This window comes from Glandiceps talaboti, chromosome 1 (assembly GCF_964340395.1).
Source record: "Glandiceps talaboti chromosome 1, keGlaTala1.1, whole genome shotgun sequence".
Classification (NCBI taxonomy): domain Eukaryota; kingdom Metazoa; phylum Hemichordata; class Enteropneusta; family Spengelidae; genus Glandiceps; species Glandiceps talaboti.
The window spans coordinates 22,402,494-22,422,498 of record NC_135549.1 but is presented as its reverse complement, the minus strand read 5'-3'; the positions used below and the strand labels follow the sequence as shown (position 1 = coordinate 22,422,498).

The window sequence follows — 20,005 nt, the reverse complement described above, 5'->3', positions numbered from 1 at the left end:
GATCGCACAATGCGAGTTACAACCAAGAAAGAGTTCCAGTACTACCAAAACTATATATATATATATATATATATATATATATATATATATATATATATATATATATATATATATATATATATATATATATATATATATATATATATATATATATATATATATATATATATATATATATATATATATATATATATATATATATATATAACTCGGTGAGTATCAATCTGCTATAAGACAGTGCTCTATACCGCAGTGGCAGAGCGTAATAGTTTTGGTAGTACTGGAACTCTTTCTTGGGTGTAACTCGGAGTCTGATGATCGCACAATGCGAGTTACAACCAAGAAAGAGTTCCAGTACTACCAAAACTATATATATATATATATATATATATATATATATATATATATATATATATATATATATATATATATATATATATATATATATATATATATATAACTCGGTGAGTATCAATCTGCTATAAGACAGTGCTCTATACCGCAGTGGCAGAGCGTAATAGTTTTGGTAGTACTGGAACTCTTTCTTGGGTGTAACTCGGAGTTTCACGCATATTGCGATCATCAGACACTCTGTGTCTGATGATCGCAATATGCGTGAAACTCCGAGTTACACCCAAGAAAGAGTTCCAGTACTACCAAAACTATATATATATATATATATATATATATATATATATATATATATATATATATATATATATATATATATATATATATATATATATATATATATATATATATATATATATATATATATATATATATATATATGTTTAGTATATGTAAAATATATATGCTGTACATATATATACACACGTACGCTAAGCAGAACATGTTTAATGAAGAGTAAAGTGTTTCTGATTAAGACATTTTACTCAAACTTTACCGAGTGGCCCTGCAATTACCATTTGGGTTACTTGACTGGACATAAGTGATTATTAGTATTATGGATTGGACCTACTGATGCCGCTCGGCAAAGTCTGAGCTAAATGTCTTTATAGCCAGAAACACTTTACACATTAATATGTATATATATTAATAAAGATGTTTCACTGAATGGAGAGGGCAGTGCTCAATGCAATATCAGTAGCAGAGCATATAGACTTAATCCAAGAAGTTACAGGAAGGCCTGAGCCGTAACTCACAAGTTTCATGCGTTTGCGATCTTCAGACTGTGAAATTATTTTGTAAAGATCTATTTTGTTATGCTATGAATTAACCAACTTCCTACATGAACAAATCGACCTTGACAAACTATCTTAGCCATCTGAAGATTGCTAAAGCGTGGAACTCTGAGGTATGGCTTCCTTGAATTAAGTATATAAACACATGAATATATATATATATATATATATATATATATATATATATATATATATATATATATATATATATATATATATATATATATATATATATATATATATATATATATATATATATATATATATATATAACTCGGTGAGTATCAATCTGCTATAAGACAGTGCTCTATACCGCAGTGGTATATATATATATATATATACATCATGATGATGATGTATAAATATATATATATATATATATATATATATATATATATATATATATATATATATATATATATATATATATATATATATATATATATATTTATATATATATATTTATATATAACATTAATGATTACTGGACAGTTAATACTAATGTTATGGCATTGTGTAAAAACTTTGTTTTATTGGCCAACTTATCCATATTAACTTTTTAGTCTGAACTGAAAACATTGGTATAATTTTACTATTTTTTAGGGAGAGTAACTCTCTCCCTATAATGTATGTAACCTTATTTCCATATTTGAAGTTTGATGTAAGCAAGAAGTATAGTTTATCTGGTAATAGTGTGAGATTAATTGTGACAGAGCAGACCTTTTTGTACACTGTCTAGAGTGATGATTATTCTTTGCTCCTTGAATTATACTGTTGTCGTATTTAACTGTATTAAGAGGGCATAGCTTGTCTCTTGTCATGTTAAAGAGTGAAGTCCCATGGTGTTCATTGTTGTATGGAGGGGAGGGGGTAACTTACTACTGACGATGTGTTGTTTTAGATAAGAGGATAACGCTCGTGCGAGTTATTAGTTTATAGCAATCAGTAAAGACTTGTTAGCAAATGCTGTAGATTTCAACTAATTTGCAATATTCATACAAATGTTACACTAATTAAGACAACCTAGCAGAAACAATTCTTAAACTTATCAGGTGTGTGTGTGTGTGTGACATTGCATATAACCAAATAACAGAATGTTGTATCATTCTCTAGGTTATCTCCATATTGAACCCATATTGAATAAATAAATAAATGAATAAATAAATAAATAAATAAATAAATAAATAAAAAATAAATAAATAAACAAACAAACAAACAAAATATTCAAGATACCATAAAGATATATATACGGGTGTCCATCAACACAATTTGGTATATATTATATTTCAAGTATATAAACATTATTCATTAATCTATGTATATTGATTATTGTTTGTTTTCTCCGTTCATTTTTTTATTTACCTCCCCGTGGTTGTTTATTTAATTGTCTGTCTGTCTGTCTGTCTGTCTGTCTGTCTGTCTGTTTGTTTGTTTGTTTGTTTGTTTGGAACACGCTTCTTGGGAATAGATGGGAAACTGACATTCAATATACAGAACAGTCTAATATTGAAAGCTGTAGTAGACCAAGTACTGCTTCCGTCTGATAGTGGAATCACATGACAGATGATGTATTATTATTACTTCATTGGACTCGAACCATGGAACAGAAAAGGAAGCATGAAACGTCAAGTCATGTGTACGACATGACTTGACAGAGGGGTTACATCACAGACACTTGTTTCCCTAGATATGTTTTAGTTTGGAATACGATATATATCGATAACATTGTGGTACTTGGCCGATAATATGAAAGAGGTAAAATACTCCACATACCGAAATTTCACGGCGTGTGGACACAGGCACTTGTTTCCCGAGATATTTTTCAGAATACAATTTACAGTAAATATCGATAATATTGAGATACTTGGTCAATAATTTATGAAAGGGGTAAAATAACATGAGTTTCTAGGATCGCGTACAGTCCACACGTCGTGTATATTTCGCTGTGTGTGGACTTACGCGATCTAGAAATCCAAGTTTTACCCGTTTCATATATCATCGGCCAAGTACCGCAATATCTCAATATTTGAGATGCAGTACTGTAGCAGTTTCACTCCGTCGCTATCGGTCATCCGCTAGTTTTTAATTGGCAAACCCCGTAAGAAAATAAAAAGCATAACGAAATAAGGCAGGTGTTAGAATTTACGGAGGGGTGGGGGAGAAATGGGAGGGGGCATGAACAAAATTTGAGGGTTTAAAGGGGCGGCATGAAAATTCTGATGATCTGAAAGGGGGGCAAAATATTTTGCTCATGATTTGAACCAAATTAAAGAGCACTCAATAGCCAAACAAATGTGTGTGTCTGCCAAAATATCTCTGAATATATCAAGAGGTAAGTTAAAGTGTAGGTAATATAGCCATACAAACAATTTTCATGTACTATATGGCTTTCGCTAATGTGTATGGTTTGAAATTTTATGTCATTGAAAGAGAAAACCCAGCTGACCAAATCTTTCCAAGTATAGGTTACAGCCCAATGTGACTGTGAGACCTTTTTCGCAAAGCCCATATATATTTGTAAAGAAATCTCTCATTGCTGTGTATGAACACTGAAGTTGATTTCCACTTTTAGTTTAATGTAAAGTACCACACTGTACATATCTGAAAGGGGGGGGGGGTGACTGTATAATTACAGATGAAAATATGTGTAGCCGGGAGGGGGTGGCTATTAAAATTCTTGGGTTCATTTCGGAGGGGGGGGGGGCATGAAATTTAAAAAATAATAAAAAGTATTGTAAATAAAAACAAAGCTACAATTATTGCAGCTACTTGATGTTATATATCGATATTTCATTGTATTCTGAAACGTATCTCGGGAAACAAGTGCCAGTGTTTATGAACTTAAGCGATCCTAGAAACCTGTGTTATTTTACCCCCGTTCATAATCATAACGGCCAGGTATCTCGATATATTATCGATATTTTATCGTATTCTGAAACATATCGCGGGAATTCGAAACAAGTGCCTGTGGGTCATATCCCCTGTGTCACATCATTGACAAGGTCAGCGCACACCAACAACGTATCCGATCCATTTATGTATGTACTCGCACTGAGTTGCTTTCACTCTATCGATATCGTCACGTTTTCACATCATTGAACGTCATACTCTGCCATACGTGGTGGTTTGTGGGAACGGAACTGTCCGTGTTTATGTGACGATTACTTACGGTTCAAAGGTCAGAATGACCTCGTTAACATTCGCCTGCCAACCTGGGAGTTCTTTTATCGTCACGTTATAATTAAGACAGGTATAGCAGTGTCGTCATTCTCCACTACGCAGACCAAAATGGTGATGATAATGTAATAACTGTAATATTTACAGACACCAACATAGTATTTTAGACTCTTTCAATTGACAATGTCTTCATATTGTGACTTTGGAATGGGTGAACCGACCGATTTCTCTTTCAAAGTTATTATAGTGGGCGATGCCACTGTTGGTAAATCGTCAGTGGTACAACGTTTCGAATCGGGGAGATTTGAAAGACAACAAAGTACAATTGGTGTTGATTTTATTGTGAAAACACTGAGTATTGACGACAAAAAGGTTAAGGTGAGTATATATAATTTAATTTCTACATAGGGTCTCGTAGACAGACACTATAAACTCAGCTACAAGGATCACCATTCACGTACTACGTATGAATGGCGGAAATGATGGGTGGGACACGGCCTGTTTGTGTATGGAAGTTATACATTGTAATTTAACATTGGACCTTAGCCTTTCGAACACTGTAGCCTGGCAGCGACATTAATTAATAGATGCTGTGTGGTAAACACATCATACTGCGACCTACACTATGATTTTACAAATGTGTCTTCTATCCCCGGCTTCTATCGGTTTACCAATATTGATTACACAGAACAATGATACATAGGAAGTGGATGTCATGTCATGTCATATGCAAATTTAAGGGTATATAGTTCAAGGGTCACAAACACGTACACTTTCATCCGTACCCAGTCATGTCACGACGAGTAAAATATGAAACTGTTTTATTGTCAAGATTATGACTTCGAAAAAATATTACTATACACTAGTACTGACATCATTATTGGTGTAAAATATTATTTAGGGGGTAATTTATATATCTATTATTAGAAGTAGTTCGTAGTGTACACGAGATTGGTTCCACATATACTTGCACCATTTATGTTACCTGACACTGTTACCTGAAATATGGTTTCCGAATATAGGCCTAATAAAATATTAATATACAAATATATATTACGGATGTGTGGACTAACCCTAGAAACCCGTGTTATTTTACCCCTTTCACATATTATCGGCCAAATATATCAAAAATATGTATAGGCCTACATTTCAAAACATATCTCGGGTAACAAGTGCCTGTGATGGTTTCATAGTAAACAAACATTCACCTCTCTATACTGGAAAACACAATCCCATCAAACATTGAACATTGCCTGCTGAGGTGTGACTGTCACTATGGTCGAAGGTTCAAGCCGATTTTGTACTCAATTTCCTGCTCTGAAATATTCAGTCACAAACAGCTAGCGGGACCATGGAGGTATAAGCTTACACCTCCATGGTGGGACTAATAATATGTGTTTGGAATGCATGCATGAACTATGTAAACTACACACGTAGGCTATTCAGATTCACATCGTCGTATATCACACCCTCTCTTGCGGCACCGTTGATTTTTCAATGCAATCACAGAAGAAAGATGTAATGGTTTTCGAGATTGCCCGATTCCGATTCACAACTAGACTGTAAGATATATATACGTGACGTTCCGCCCTCATATCACCGGCCTCTCTCTCATGTGTCACGGCGTGCACGGCGTACCTTAAGCTTACAGGCTAATTCACAACGTGCCCTAAGAAAAACTAACATACCTTGTTTTAATTCATGACTTATTTGCAGTTACAAGTATGGGACACGGCAGGGCAAGAAAGATACCGTACAATAACACAGAGCTATTACAACAATGCCAACGGTGTTGTTGTTGCCTATGATATCACAAAAAGGAAAACATTTGATAATTTACCAGAATGGATTGATGACGTAAAGAAGTATGCTGGTGAACATATTGTACTAATGCTTATAGGTAAGAACAATAATGATATGGTATTGCAACATTAATATATATATATATATATATATATATATATATATATATATATATATATATATATATATATATATATATATATATATATATATATATATATATATATATATATTCTTTGCAACATATTTATATATATATATGTGTGTGTGTGTGTGTGTGCTTATATAACCATCATTAAGCTTATATGTTGCAAAGACAAAGATACAGTTCCAAGCGTGGAAGACTCTATTTTTCGTATTTTCTAGATGTGCAGACCAAAATAGACTAATGTACTGAGATAAAAAATTCAGTTTCGATTTAGTATCTATTAGGCTTGTTTTCTTTATTTCCAGGAAATAAAAGTGATTTACCAGATCGAGAAGTAGATTTCAGAGATGCCGAGGCATTAGCTAGATACCATGATATGTGTGCTTGTCTTGAAACATCGGCCAAAAAATCCACAAATGTAATGGAAGCGTTTGTCAAAATGGCAACAGAACTCAAGAAGAGACATGAACAAGGCAGTCTGTCACACTCAGGGAAAGGGACGGTTAGGGTTTCGGCAAATTCTGGTGGGGATACACGAAGTCAGGGATGCTGCAAATAAATAAGCACAATTCAAGCCATTATATCCTGGATATATATATATATATATATATATATATATATATATATATATATATATATATATATATATATATATATATATATATATATATATATATATATATATATATATATATATATATATATATATATTCGGCGCAGTTCTATTGTCTGTTTCTGGGTCACGTGATTCAGTGGATGTCAGAAGTGGAGACTGCAATTTAACATCACCGTCGTAAACCACAGCCTCTTCAGCCACGGCCCAAGACGCACCGCCAAGAGGTTCGTTGTTTTGCAGTGTCGTGGAAGAAATAACAGCTCTGGTTTCGTGAGAATGTTTGATGTGTGCTTCAACTGCAATGAATGACCGAAGAATACCTCTCTTGTTGTTATGGAAATACGTCAATGCTGCCATGACCAGACTTGGAGTAGAGATGTAGTTCTGTAGACGGTCTAAAAATTATCTTTGGAAAAGCTTACTTTTCGGACAAATGTCGTTCTTCTTTATGAATGGACATGTCAATCACAGCATTATCTGTCTTCCAACCTTCTAAAGGGTGAGGAACATTCTTGCAAATCGGAGCACATTTTTTTCAGCTGACGCAACGGAAGTGGGGTGGAGGGGGGGGGGGGTAATTGACCGATCGCCGAGATTGATTGACAGATTCTATTGACCAATCAAAGAGCGTAATTCCGCCATGTGCACTTGCACGTGTCACAGCCTACGACAAACAAAGCAATCTGTCGTAGGTTCTCAGCGTGTATTGAATGCAAGGGCCTTGACCTTACGATCGGTTCTCGTATATAATATTTGCTTACAAACATTAAAATTATCGTAAAATACTAGTCATGGGATCTGTATAATATAAATGATCACTATCCCGAAGGATAGAGAGGTTGAATATTATTTTTACACTTTCTGAAGCCGAAAAAATATCGACAATGCAATGTTGACCTACACGATCAAGAAGATGGACCGCCATTACGGCAATTTACGTGCATTTTCTGAGGTATGTATGTTGATATTACTGTGAGTCAAACTATTTCACCGATCTATTCATATAATTAGATTTTTTTCAGCCCAAAATTGCCTATGATTAGTGCTTTATCTTGTCGGTCATGGTGGCGGCCAAATTAAATGTTGGCCATACCGCATACGATATTGCCGTAGTTTCTGGCGTACCATGGGCGTACAGACGTGCATGTACGTGCAATGTCATGGTGTCATAGTGATACCCATGCCATACGCAGTTATTGGCGGTGTACCCCGTGCTTTCTGTGTGTCAAATTTTATACTCAACTAAAGACTTCATGTATATTTTCACATCTAATGCTAAAAATTCCTCTCTCAAGTTTGGCCCGCAAAAATCCATTGTCGACAGTCAAACTTGTATTTCTGAGTACGAGTGCATGCAGTGAATGGTTCGGCCTGTGTTTGAGCCGTACTACATCCATCCATGGTTTGACAGGCAAACACGATTAATCAAATGAAATTTCACTGTAAATGTGCAGGGACATAGTTTGGTAACATCAATGAACACCATTTCTTCATTTTTTATACTGGCCTTCCCGTAATATCGGTATACAGCCCTTTGAAAGAAAGTCGTCATTTCAATCTGTGACCTTTTGACGGGATTGACACACAGGGTGACCTGCATGTTTTTATTTATTGTTTATATTTTATAATTATATTCATTACTCCCCATTATGTACTCTTTGGTTTCAGGAATCACATCAATAACTGAATTTTTATCATAATGTGATATATCTTAATGGTGAAAGTATATGTAATATTGTTGGGCCTACATAGGCTATATATGCATTTTAGTAACTACCATTTTTTTTATTTTTGACTGTTTTATACTATTACCACTTTGACAAAGAAGTTATCAAATTTCTTTTAGATGGAATAAGAGGTCTTTTATCTCTAGGTGTATTTCCTGTTTGCTTTAGTGAATCCAGATACAAAACAAAAATGTCAAGCAACAAGATTGCAATTAGATATCAGAATTTGTAAATACCACTGACATGGCTCAAAATTAGTTATATTGTTGAAATATTTTACATCACTACTTGTGCATCTGATCCATTTCATTTTCAGTAAATTTTTTATTGAAATAATAAAAGCAAGAAATGTGATAAATATCTTCTGCAAGAGCAACCCCCAAAATAAATGAATAAACAAATGTAAGTAAATAAACAAAAAACAAAGATGATTTGTATATGGGGAAAGTATTTATACTTGTACAGTAGTGGCCTATTTTAATGTGTACAACTGGTACCTTATTTCCCATTTAGTGTAATAATTTAGTCATGTAAAAGTAAGGTGACCTTTACCAGAAATTAAAGCGAAAAGAATGTTTTTATATAGTGAAACAACATTACTACATTTGTTACTATATAACCCTTTGTAGTAACAGTTTAAAAGTAATATCATGTCAAAACAAATGAAAAATGGTACTTCATTCAGATTGTCAGGAAATTTTATTACAAGTAATTAATTTATATTCGTGTGTCATGCATCATAGACATAATAATGTACATCTCACTGTTGTGACACTATGAAATGTTGAAAATAAAAAAAGAACGATTGTTTTCAATATTTTCAGAAGACTTAGTGTTCTAAGTTGATGCATATACATTTCCTTTATTCATATTCCTTTGATGACTTGTGTGTTGATAATCCATCTAACACCTAATGGTGATCTCAGCATAGCTACCCATTGCTGTCATAGCAACTTGACAACAGTCAACTCATATTTTTTAGAAACAACATCTCCACAAACAATGTTGCAGTCGATTGATGCCTTGAATATTAGATACAGAAGTTCTTCCTGTAAAATAAAACAAAAATATACATGAAACATGAATAATAATGTCATCTCCTTTCTTGTAATTTCAGGAGTGGTTTCTAGTGGATGTTGGTTTGCAGAGTGATAAAGTAACCACATGAAAATGTCTTAACATTTGAAATCCTCTGACTATGAATTAAAAAGGAGATCTTGTAGTGTCTCTGATTTAAAGTTAGGAATTTTGCAGCTGATGGATAACATGGCTTATGTATCAAAAATATTCTACAAGCTACATGAAAACTCCTATCATACTTTGCTACACCTTATTTCATGACAATCAATAGTAACAATTCCTTTGGATTTTATTTTCTGTTTATAAATATTACAAGACATTATCAAAGACAAACACACATTGGACTTGTTATTGTCATTTTAAGGAGATTTTGTATTTGGTGTTGGATAATTAAATCACTTCATGAATTGTGAGTTTCAAGTTCTTTTCCTTGTGTAATAAATCAGAGATTGTAAAAAAAATGTCAATTACTATTGTGTAGTTGAATGCAAACGAACTTTACAAATTCTATGGTCTAGGAATTTATTTTTTGCGTCTCTATATTTGCCATTTAAAAAAAAATATCTGGGCTTCACTGGCTTCACAGTTCATATTGGTTCACTTTTGTCAGTGTGGGGTGCCAGTAATGGATGATTGCTTGTAAATGCCAGACAAAGAAATATCCATTTTTGGAGAGCTACACCTTGTTCAGTGCCACAAAGTTAACACTGACTAGGCAAGTTTGAAATAAATATACAACTAGAAAAAAAATTAACATAAAATTAGGAAGTATTTGTTGATCCACTGGACTTCAGAAAGAAAAGAACGTTTTTTTTTATTACCATAAGTTATTGTTATGATTATGATTATCAGAAATTGATACTCTGAGAGTATCAGACAGTAAATAATCTGCAAAATAACTACAGTTTGAGGTAAACTTAAACGAGTGTCTATTTTTTCAAGTCTAATATGAGTTTCTTTTTTTTCACTGTGCAACTGCAATGCTTGTGAAAGAAATAGAATTTAGAATAGAAATGATATATGGTACGTTGTAGTTGACTTGCGTTGTCGTGTGCAGTGAATAGTTAATTGATGGCGACTGTTATTTCAGAAAATCGTTGAGGTTTGCAGTTATAACGGTCGGCACGACTGACATTTAAAATTGTGAATTCAAGGGTGTTTTTTCCCCTTCAGTTTGCCTACTATACGCCTCTACACTGCACGTACATCAACAAATTACATACCGTGCAGGCCAGGACGCTTATTTCAACTTTTTGATACATCGTATCCTGCAAGTCAAACAAGTGACCTCTCATACCGTAAAATGCTATAAATTGTGCTGTTTCTACTTTTTGCATTTATTTGTATTGATGGAATAGACGTGTGATTGTTATGTAATACCATTGAAGATACAAATCAAACCATTTTTCGTCAATAACAAACTTGTTATTCATAATATTCTATATCGTAGCGATGCAACGGTGAATCATATTAGTTTACTTCTCATCTGATGATTTATCACGGTCACCTAGTGGAATTTATTATAAAACAAAAAGTATTGCTATGAAATGTGAAAATCAATGAAAACATCAGTGAAATAAATAAATACGTACCCAGTTGTACAGGAACGGGGACGGCTATGATGTAAAATCTTATTCAACATGCATCTGCCATGTGGTTTCTCAGACTTCGATAAAATTTGATGAACTGACACTACCCGAACTAAAATAAATTGTTTCCATCGATGTGTCGACCGTAGGAAAGCCTGTGATACATCATCTTTGCCTTGGTGGCAGTGGAACGATAAAGAACTCTCAAATTATGAATAGCATTTTTCAGCGATCGCCACGTTGGACGCCATGTTTTACCTACGACAAACCATGCAAAACGTGCGAAGTTGTCGTAGTAGCAACGGTAACTAAGGGGGGCGTGGCTACAGTGCTCAGGGCGATCGGTCAATTAGCGTTGCCATAAAGAGGGAGAGTTTTAAACGTCACTTCTAAAATTATTTTTGACGGTGAATATTCTACTTTAATACTACAAAGAATACCTCAGTCTGTTGGTGCCAGTCAACGTTTCTTATAAATCTAGAAATACTTCACTTATACTATTTTTCACGGCCCCGAGTACATATACATAAATTGTGTCTTCACAGATCTGTGATTCCAGAGTCGATCAAGTGGTCATGTTACCCTAGAGAACTCTCCATGTTAATCTCCATGTCAATAGCCAGTACTACAACAGACCACTATATGGATCTGGTGTATAGTACTCAAGACGGTTAGCACATATAGTGTTTTTTTATCAATTTATCTTGTCAGACTTTGCGGTACTACTGCATAACTTTCATTTTCAACTGTTTTCGGCGTTTCCTACTTTTCACAGATTTAGAAATCATTGCACATAGTCCAGGATTTGTTTACGTTCCATAAGGGAATGTTATTCTATGCTATGGGGATATGTCTGTCTGTCTGTCTGTCTGTCTGTCTGTCTGTCTGTCTGTCCCTCTGTCTGTCTGTCTGTCTGTCTATCTGTCTGCTCATGTATGTATGTATGTATGTATGTATGTATGTATGTATGTATGTATGTATGTATGTATGTATGTATGTATGTATGTATGCCTTTTCATCATTCCCTGACTCAAGGCAAAATAAATTTGGTGCACACATATTTCTGGGCTATAACTTGTTAGATTTTGGTATACATACCATGAATATTAATGATACATTTACATAAATGTAATTAGGCAATATCTGAAGAATGCATGCTTCAAATCCCATATATAATATGGTGTAATTATGCATTGATGATAAAACGGATGTGTCCTATAATAGCACGTTGACGTAACTTTTGGCTTCAGTTGCATAATTAAAGATGTTCGGTAATTTGACTAACCAGCAACCTTCAAATTTCATAGAATGTGGTACACACATTGATAATAAGATAACTGCAAATATACAATTACAAAGCCTGTTGATGTAGCTTTTAGCTTGAATGCGCAATTTGCATAATTAATGATTTTCAGTAATTGGGCAATATCTTAAGTAACATCTTGAAATGAAATAAAATTTGATGCATGCATTGATGATGACAAAGTGCAGTTATCCTACAAAGCATATTGATGTGGCTTTACATGTTTGCATAATTAATAGTTGTTGGTTATTACTAAATATTAGGCCATACGTAAAGAATGCAAGCTTCAAACTTCAGATAATGTGGAACATACACTGATTATAACAAAGATACAGTACATTCTAACAAAGTTTTTGTATATTTTAATGCGTCATTTGCACAAATGATTACATTTTTGTATCTCCAAATGTCGTGTAATATTAATAAATTTGTACACACATAGTTAACAAAACAAAGAGCATGTGTAATATAAGGTGTACTTTTCATCTCAATGAGTTATTTGCATAATTGATAATATTTGCCAATTGGGATATACCATGTATGGTAGTTGAGAATTTCAAATTGTGATAATGAAGGGAGATACTAATGAACAGTTTTGTGTTTTGTCTTTACGGAAGGCATTCAGTTTACGGAAGGCATTCAGTTTTCGGAAGGCATTCAGTTTACATTTGGCTGTATATTTCAAAGAAATTGTTCTAGCGTTGAGCACTCATTTGAATATTCAACGTATTGGCTTGAAGTGATGGCGTTTTTAGGGTCTCTTGGTTCTTTTCATAAATAAACGTTTTTAAATAACCTTAAATTAGATTTTTGTTTTTTACTTGACTGACAAGGCATATCTTGACGGAAAGAATTTATATTACGTTTTTTGGGGAGATTTATGCTGCGAACTTGGTCATTCGTAGTAGTCTACTTTCTGACGCATATTAACCACCATTTGCAACTGACTGAACACAAACCTGATATGAAGATATAACTCATAAAGGATCCAATGACGTCATTTTTCATACGTATAAAAATGTCTAAGGATTCTTAGTAGGCAATCAACTGTTCTAACAATGCCAGAAGGAAGTTGTAATTTCATAGAAGACTGTCAACTTTATAAACTCGACTTGTGCCTCAAAAAAAGATCCATTATCGTCCGCCCTCACCGGCCTACTCTGATGAAAGGCCGGGGTTGACCGATGTGTGAGGTCGCCCCACCAAGGTGTATCTTATACAGGCTAAGGCCATCACAGGCCCAAATTTGATACAAAAGAAAGGATAGTGTGGAATGTAACTTCTTTTTCGATACGTAAATTTGTTCTCTTAACGAGGGGGGTCCCTACAAAATGATGAGATATAGCGAAAACCCTATGAACCCAGCTATGACCCCTGGTAGTGACGATGACAACACAACAATATGATGCCATGACAACGACCATGCATGGTCACAACCATCACCATTTCTTATCTACTAAGTATGTTTCTCGTCTACCCAGTATTTACTTTTTCTCAAGAATAAACCCTCACATTTTGATAAATATTCGTAGATAAATTTGAAGTACTAATTACACTTGATTTGAGTAAGTAGTCACTTATAACCGGGATATAAGGAGTATTGTGGAAATCAACGAAATCCATAGATACTCAAAACATTGTGGCTGCATACATATACTACTAGACCAGTAAACACGACCCCATTATAGGATTTTGGTCAATTTTTATTTTTTCGATGGTGATATTTATTTTCTTAGTTGTTAGTAAATATGTTTTCATTTAGCGCAAAATAGAAATCTCGAGGCCAACACATACTTGACTAGTGTCAACTTGAAGATTCAACTTGAAGATCCTGGACTTGATACTAAATTGTTAAAGTAAGTACGTATTTGCCTTTTTAAAATAAATAAATAAATAAATAAATGTTTATTTAGCCAATCGTAAAAGAAATGGAATGGTAACCAAAAGACTTCTGTTTACGCACTACACTACCTGTATCTTATATTACGGAGAGAAGGACAGTATCGTGGGAAGCCAGGGAATAGCTTGCAACTAGGCTAGCCTGACCTGTGACCCCGACATACAACTCTACGGATCGATGATAACAAAGATATTCAAAGGTGAAAGGTAAAGTAATATAGACCACAATAAATTTATACACAAAAACCGTCTACAGGAAAGTATAAACTTATACAGCACACTAACAGTATCTATACCGCACAAAGTTCAAAGTTTACAGTTACTAGGCTTACTGTTCTACTAAATACTAAACTTACTATAAAACATTGACAAAAAAAAGTAAATACGGGACGACTTTGTATTGATCTGATGTGAATAGAAAAGATTTGGCAAACTGGCAAGAATTCGATCGAGCATAGTACGGGTAAAGATTTTGATGGTGGCAGATCCAAGTAATATATCTACGGCGGACAAGGAATGTTCAAAAGTACCAAAGATGGTGTCCAAACCTACATCACAGTCTTTTGTGCTGAGTCAATAGAGGTTAGAATGAAAAATGACAGCACCTGTACTTGAGATTGACAACAACCTGTCAACTTACAAAACCGAAAGAAGTCCTCTAGACCCGTTTCTAGTCTAGTCTCTTTGTTCAATCAATTTGTGAATACAGTTGTACATGTATTGTTGTATTTCTTCACTGTGGTCAAATGAATACATGAATATAAAGCAACCCGACCCCTAACAAAACGTCATACCTGTCTATACCTGGAGGAACTCTTTCAGTCGACGGTTCGTAAAAACAAAGAGAAAGTACGTCCACAAGGTTTGCCATATTAGGGCTTCTCTCGATAATTGATATTGACCACTGTACATCAACTATTATTAGACCGTGTATAAGTGTACATGTATACCAAACCTGCCTTTTAACTTGGAAATATCCGATGTTTAACTTGTTAGCTGAAACTGGTGTCACGTTGGCAACTACATAATCCATTTGGTGGTTTCCGCGTTAAAGGGTTATAGAGCGAGAGTCTGGTATGTCGTCATATTTTCCCGATGCCATGGCCACAGACCATGCGGACTTCTTTTTCAAAATCGTCCTTGTGGGTGACACTTCAGTGGGCAAGACCTCAATTGTACAGCATTTCGAATCAGGAACATTCGCCAGTCAACGTAGTACAATCGGTATTGATTTTACTGTGAAAATAGTATGTATTGGTAATAAAACAGTTAAGGTAAGACAATGATTTCTGTTTTGGTGTTAAGTCTTCAAATATTAAATCGGCAAACACACCGTGGCATGCTGCTATGTAGGACCGTACTGGTCGGGAATGAACTGACCCCGGCAGCTGACTTACATAATGTATATCGAAACCCAAACCCAAACTATTACACTAGTATGTAATCACGACCTCGCTGTACGTTTTACACCAAATGATGTCATACCTAGATTTGTATAGCTGATTCCCATTTAAGATCACTGTGTAAGGGAACACTATATAAATATTGACGCTTTAAAAAGGTCACTATATAACCATGGAAGTACCACCCTCCATGATATAACCAATAGGCAATAACCTACGCTTGAACACGTCTGACTCAAGGTGGGGTTAAACAGGTCACTGCCCCAGGTGACCTCACGATGAACTTAGCAAAATAGCATATATACATCTGTTTAGCGAAATACAAAACAGTGTCTGAAGTCACCCATCTGAAATAGACAGCTAGGCCTGCCTGTGATGGACGAAGGAACGGGAATAAATTTGCAATAGCGTCGCAAACATGTGGCATAGACCAAGACTAAGAGTCAGATATCAATCTATCTGTATCTCTTTAAACCCAGCATTCCAGAAAAATTCAAAAAGATTCAAACAATATGACAGAAAAAGCACGATACTATTTAAAGCATATGCATATCTAACGTGAAATATAGACAAACTCCAGGGAATGTCGTACCGGTATAGGTGACATGAGTTCTTAAAACACACACGCAGGCACGCACGCACGCACGCACGCACACACACACACACACACACACACACACACACACACACACACACACACACACACACAGACAGACAGACAGACAGACAGACAGACAGACAGACAGACAGACAGACAGACAGACAGACAGACAGACAGACAGACAGACAGACAGACAAACAAGCACACGCCAGCAAATATAATGAATTTACTTTGGACCCCTTGTACACTACATGTAAAGAGACTCTTAGACTTCGTGAATGACATTAAAAGATAAAAGCAACGATTACTTTATCAAATCTCAACAGCACTTATAGTGGAATGATCAACTGCATACAAGACGATATATGCGGTATAGACTGCCATAGACTTTATTTATCAAGGCCCTGGCGGTTTCACCCCTGGTCCTGCCAGACGGTTTCACCCCAAGGCCAGGGCCAGGAGTTCACTGCCTCACCCCAATGCCAGAGCCAGAAGTCGAAATCACTAATAATACATGAAAATTTGGAATGTCAATGAGAATAAAATGAAAGCTGATGCTCTGGCTAGAAACCTCTCTAATGGTAACAGCAAACAGTTTTGGAAGACTGTCAGTAGAAACAAAAAGTCTTCTCCCTTATCGTCATCTGTAGGCGTCTGTAATGGTCACCATAACATTGCAGATATGTGGCGTGATCATTTTGCCAGTCTTTTGTCATCTGTGGCCAACAACAGTAACGAACGTTATGTTCGGAATGGTATATCTGATTGTCACACCAGACGATATTTGTAAATGTGTGAACAGTTTGGCCAATGGGAAAGCAGTAGGGCCAGATGGTATTGCCGCTTAACAAATTAAATATGCTAATGGTCGCCTTCATATCTTGCTTTCATGTTTGTTTACAGCTGCTCACGTTCATGGTTATTTACCGACTCGTATGTTGGACACTATTTTAGTGCCTATTGTTAAAAACAAAACTGGTGATGTCACCGACGCAAGTAATTACCGTCCTATCGCCATTGCTACCGTCATCTCGAAACTATATGAAATTATGATACTCCGTAAATGTGATAATTCTCTTAGCACCACTGATTACCAATTTGGGTTTAAAGAAAGACACTCTACCGACATGTGTGTCTTTTTACTTAAAGAAATTATTGACTTTTATAACCGTCACAATACGCCAGTGTTTCTGTGTTTTTTAGATGCCACTAAGGCTTTTGATCGAGTGAAGCACTGGACACTTTTTCGTAAATTGCTTGACAGAAATGTACCTATTTTCATCGTCAGAATTTTAGTTTATTGGTATCAGCATCAACGATTTTGTATCAGATGGGGATCCGTCTTGTCTGAGCAATTTCCTATAAGTAATGGTGTTAGACAAGGTGGCATTCTATCGCCTCGTCATTTTACAGTGTACTAGTATATAGATAGTTTAAGTAGCTCGCTAACTGGGACTAAGATTGGCTGTCACCTTGGAGGTAAATGTATTAACCATCTCGTGTATGCTGATGATATTGTTTTGATATGTCCGTCAGTTAAATGTCTCAACAGTCTTGTAAAAACGTGTTGTAAATATGCTATGAAGCACGATATTATCTTCAATCCCAAGAAGACTAAATGCCTGTCTATTATGCCACCAAGATGTAATATTTCGAACATTCCTCAGGTGAAGCTTAACAATACAGTGCTCCCATTTGTAAACAAGCATTCGTATTTAGGTGTTATTTTTAATTCTGACGGTAATGACAATGACGATATCAGACGTCAAATGAGATCATTTTATGCCAAGGCTAACTCTCTTATTCGTAATTTTTGGAATTGTTCATATTCTGTTAAATGTATTTTATTTCAAGCTTATTGTTCGTCAATGTATTGTTCGCATATTTGGAGAGTTTATACCAGTAAGTGTTTTAATGATGTACGAGTTGCGTACAATAATGCTTTTAGAATTTTACTTGGTATAAAGAGGCGTGTTAGTATTTCTAACATGTTTGTTCGTAGTTTCATTATGACTTTTGAAAATAAGCAGCGTATTCTGAAATCTGAATTTTATTTTAGACTTAAAGAGAGTAATAATATTTTAATTGCTGCATCGTTGTCAGATTTTGTCATTTTTAATAGTAAATTTTGGAGAAGATTCTTTATTGAATGTTTTTAAATGTGTACTGTAAATTAGTCTTTTTGTGTCTGTTTTTTATGTTGTTCGTGCAATTTATTTTGTTTGTGAGCTTGCTCTCGAAATAAAACTATTATTATTATTATTATTATCAAGGACGCCTTGACTACAATTGTTTTCCAGTCACGCTACCTTTTAAAATACTAAACATGTAGAGTCATGACATTCTTCCGTCTTATCTAAAATATGATGTCCTTATCACTAAACTCTCTTATTCTCAGGAAAAATGATAGCAATACCTATTGAAACGAGATGGCGTAAAGTTTTAAAAGCGCGTCTAAATTATTGTCTTGACGCCCATGTCAACTACTGCAATAAAATTGTCTCTAACTAGGTGTTTGGCGACATGTATAAACAGCGTCATGTCTGAACCCAAACACGGTAATTATAAATTCATGACAACTTGATCACAACTTTCCGTTGTTTTGTTTGTAGTTACAGGTTTGGGACACAGCGGGTTTAGATAGATTCCGCAGCATAGCCCGGAGTTATTACCGGAGTGCCAATGGTGTTTTCATAGTCTATGATATCACAAAGAAAAAAACGTTCGATAATGTACCGAGGTGGATTGAAGATGTTACAAAGTATACAGGTGAAAATGTGTTGCAGATGCTTGTAGGTATGTGGCATGTAGCACATTTTGAAATGTTGTGAAACAAAGCGTGTTCTACATTTCCTCCTGTCAAGTAAATTCGTTATGGATTGCACACACGATAAATGCAGTTTGACGTTTTTATATTACGTGGACAAATAGAAAGGTCGTGTAACCTTTAAAACTGTTTTGCCCACTTTCCTTGAAGTGTCAGATTGATATGAGGCACAGCCGCTGGCATGACAGAACATTGATTGAGTACCATTTTCCCCGTGTTTGTTTGGATAACTTTTTTCGTGTTTACTGATCCATGAATATTGAATAGACACTGATCACATAGCATGTCTTCACCAGGTTCTATAACTCGCGTTGTCACCAAATGCAATGTTCAATTAATCATTGAAGCTGTTACCGCGTATGAAAACATCGTTCAGTATACAAAACTTACGTAGTACTACCTAATAAACCAAAAATCTGCACAACATCGACAATAATCTGACACAGACGACTTTAGTACATTGTAAATGATACAGCAGTCCGTAGTATATATTATCCCTCTTCAACATGCCCAAAATACAGCAGCTAGGATTGTGTCACGTACACAGAAAACAGATAACATATTTTGCTCTTCACTGACTACGTATACCTGTCCAGTACAGGATGCAATACAAAGTGCTATTGATTA

The 20,005-nt window shown here is 35.0% G+C and overlaps 2 protein-coding genes across 3 annotated transcripts in view; both read left to right on the top strand.

Annotated features, from left to right (window-relative positions):
* Positions 1-20,005, top strand: part of LOC144440984 (ras-related protein Rab-43-like) — a 32,492-nt gene that overhangs the window by 11,606 nt on the left and 881 nt on the right. The window contains exons 1-2 of one of the 2 annotated variants that reach the window (XM_078130500.1): positions 15,367-15,821; positions 19,164-19,347. The exons of the other annotated variant lie outside the window; for it this stretch is intronic. Of the exons in view, the coding sequence (XP_077986626.1) occupies positions 15,624-15,821; positions 19,164-19,347 (382 nt within the window). The 5' untranslated portion in view covers positions 15,367-15,623. Of the gene's footprint in view, positions 1-15,366; positions 15,822-19,163; positions 19,348-20,005 lie in introns of those variants that run through there. 2 annotated transcript variants of the gene reach the window in all.
* On the top strand, positions 4,279-6,917 carry LOC144438337 (ras-related protein Rab-43-like). The gene is made up of 3 exons (XM_078127412.1): positions 4,279-4,760; positions 6,099-6,282; positions 6,639-6,917. Exons 1-3 carry the CDS (start codon positions 4,566-4,568, stop codon positions 6,890-6,892), a joined length of 633 nt encoding a protein of 210 aa, XP_077983538.1. The 5' UTR covers positions 4,279-4,565; the 3' UTR covers positions 6,893-6,917.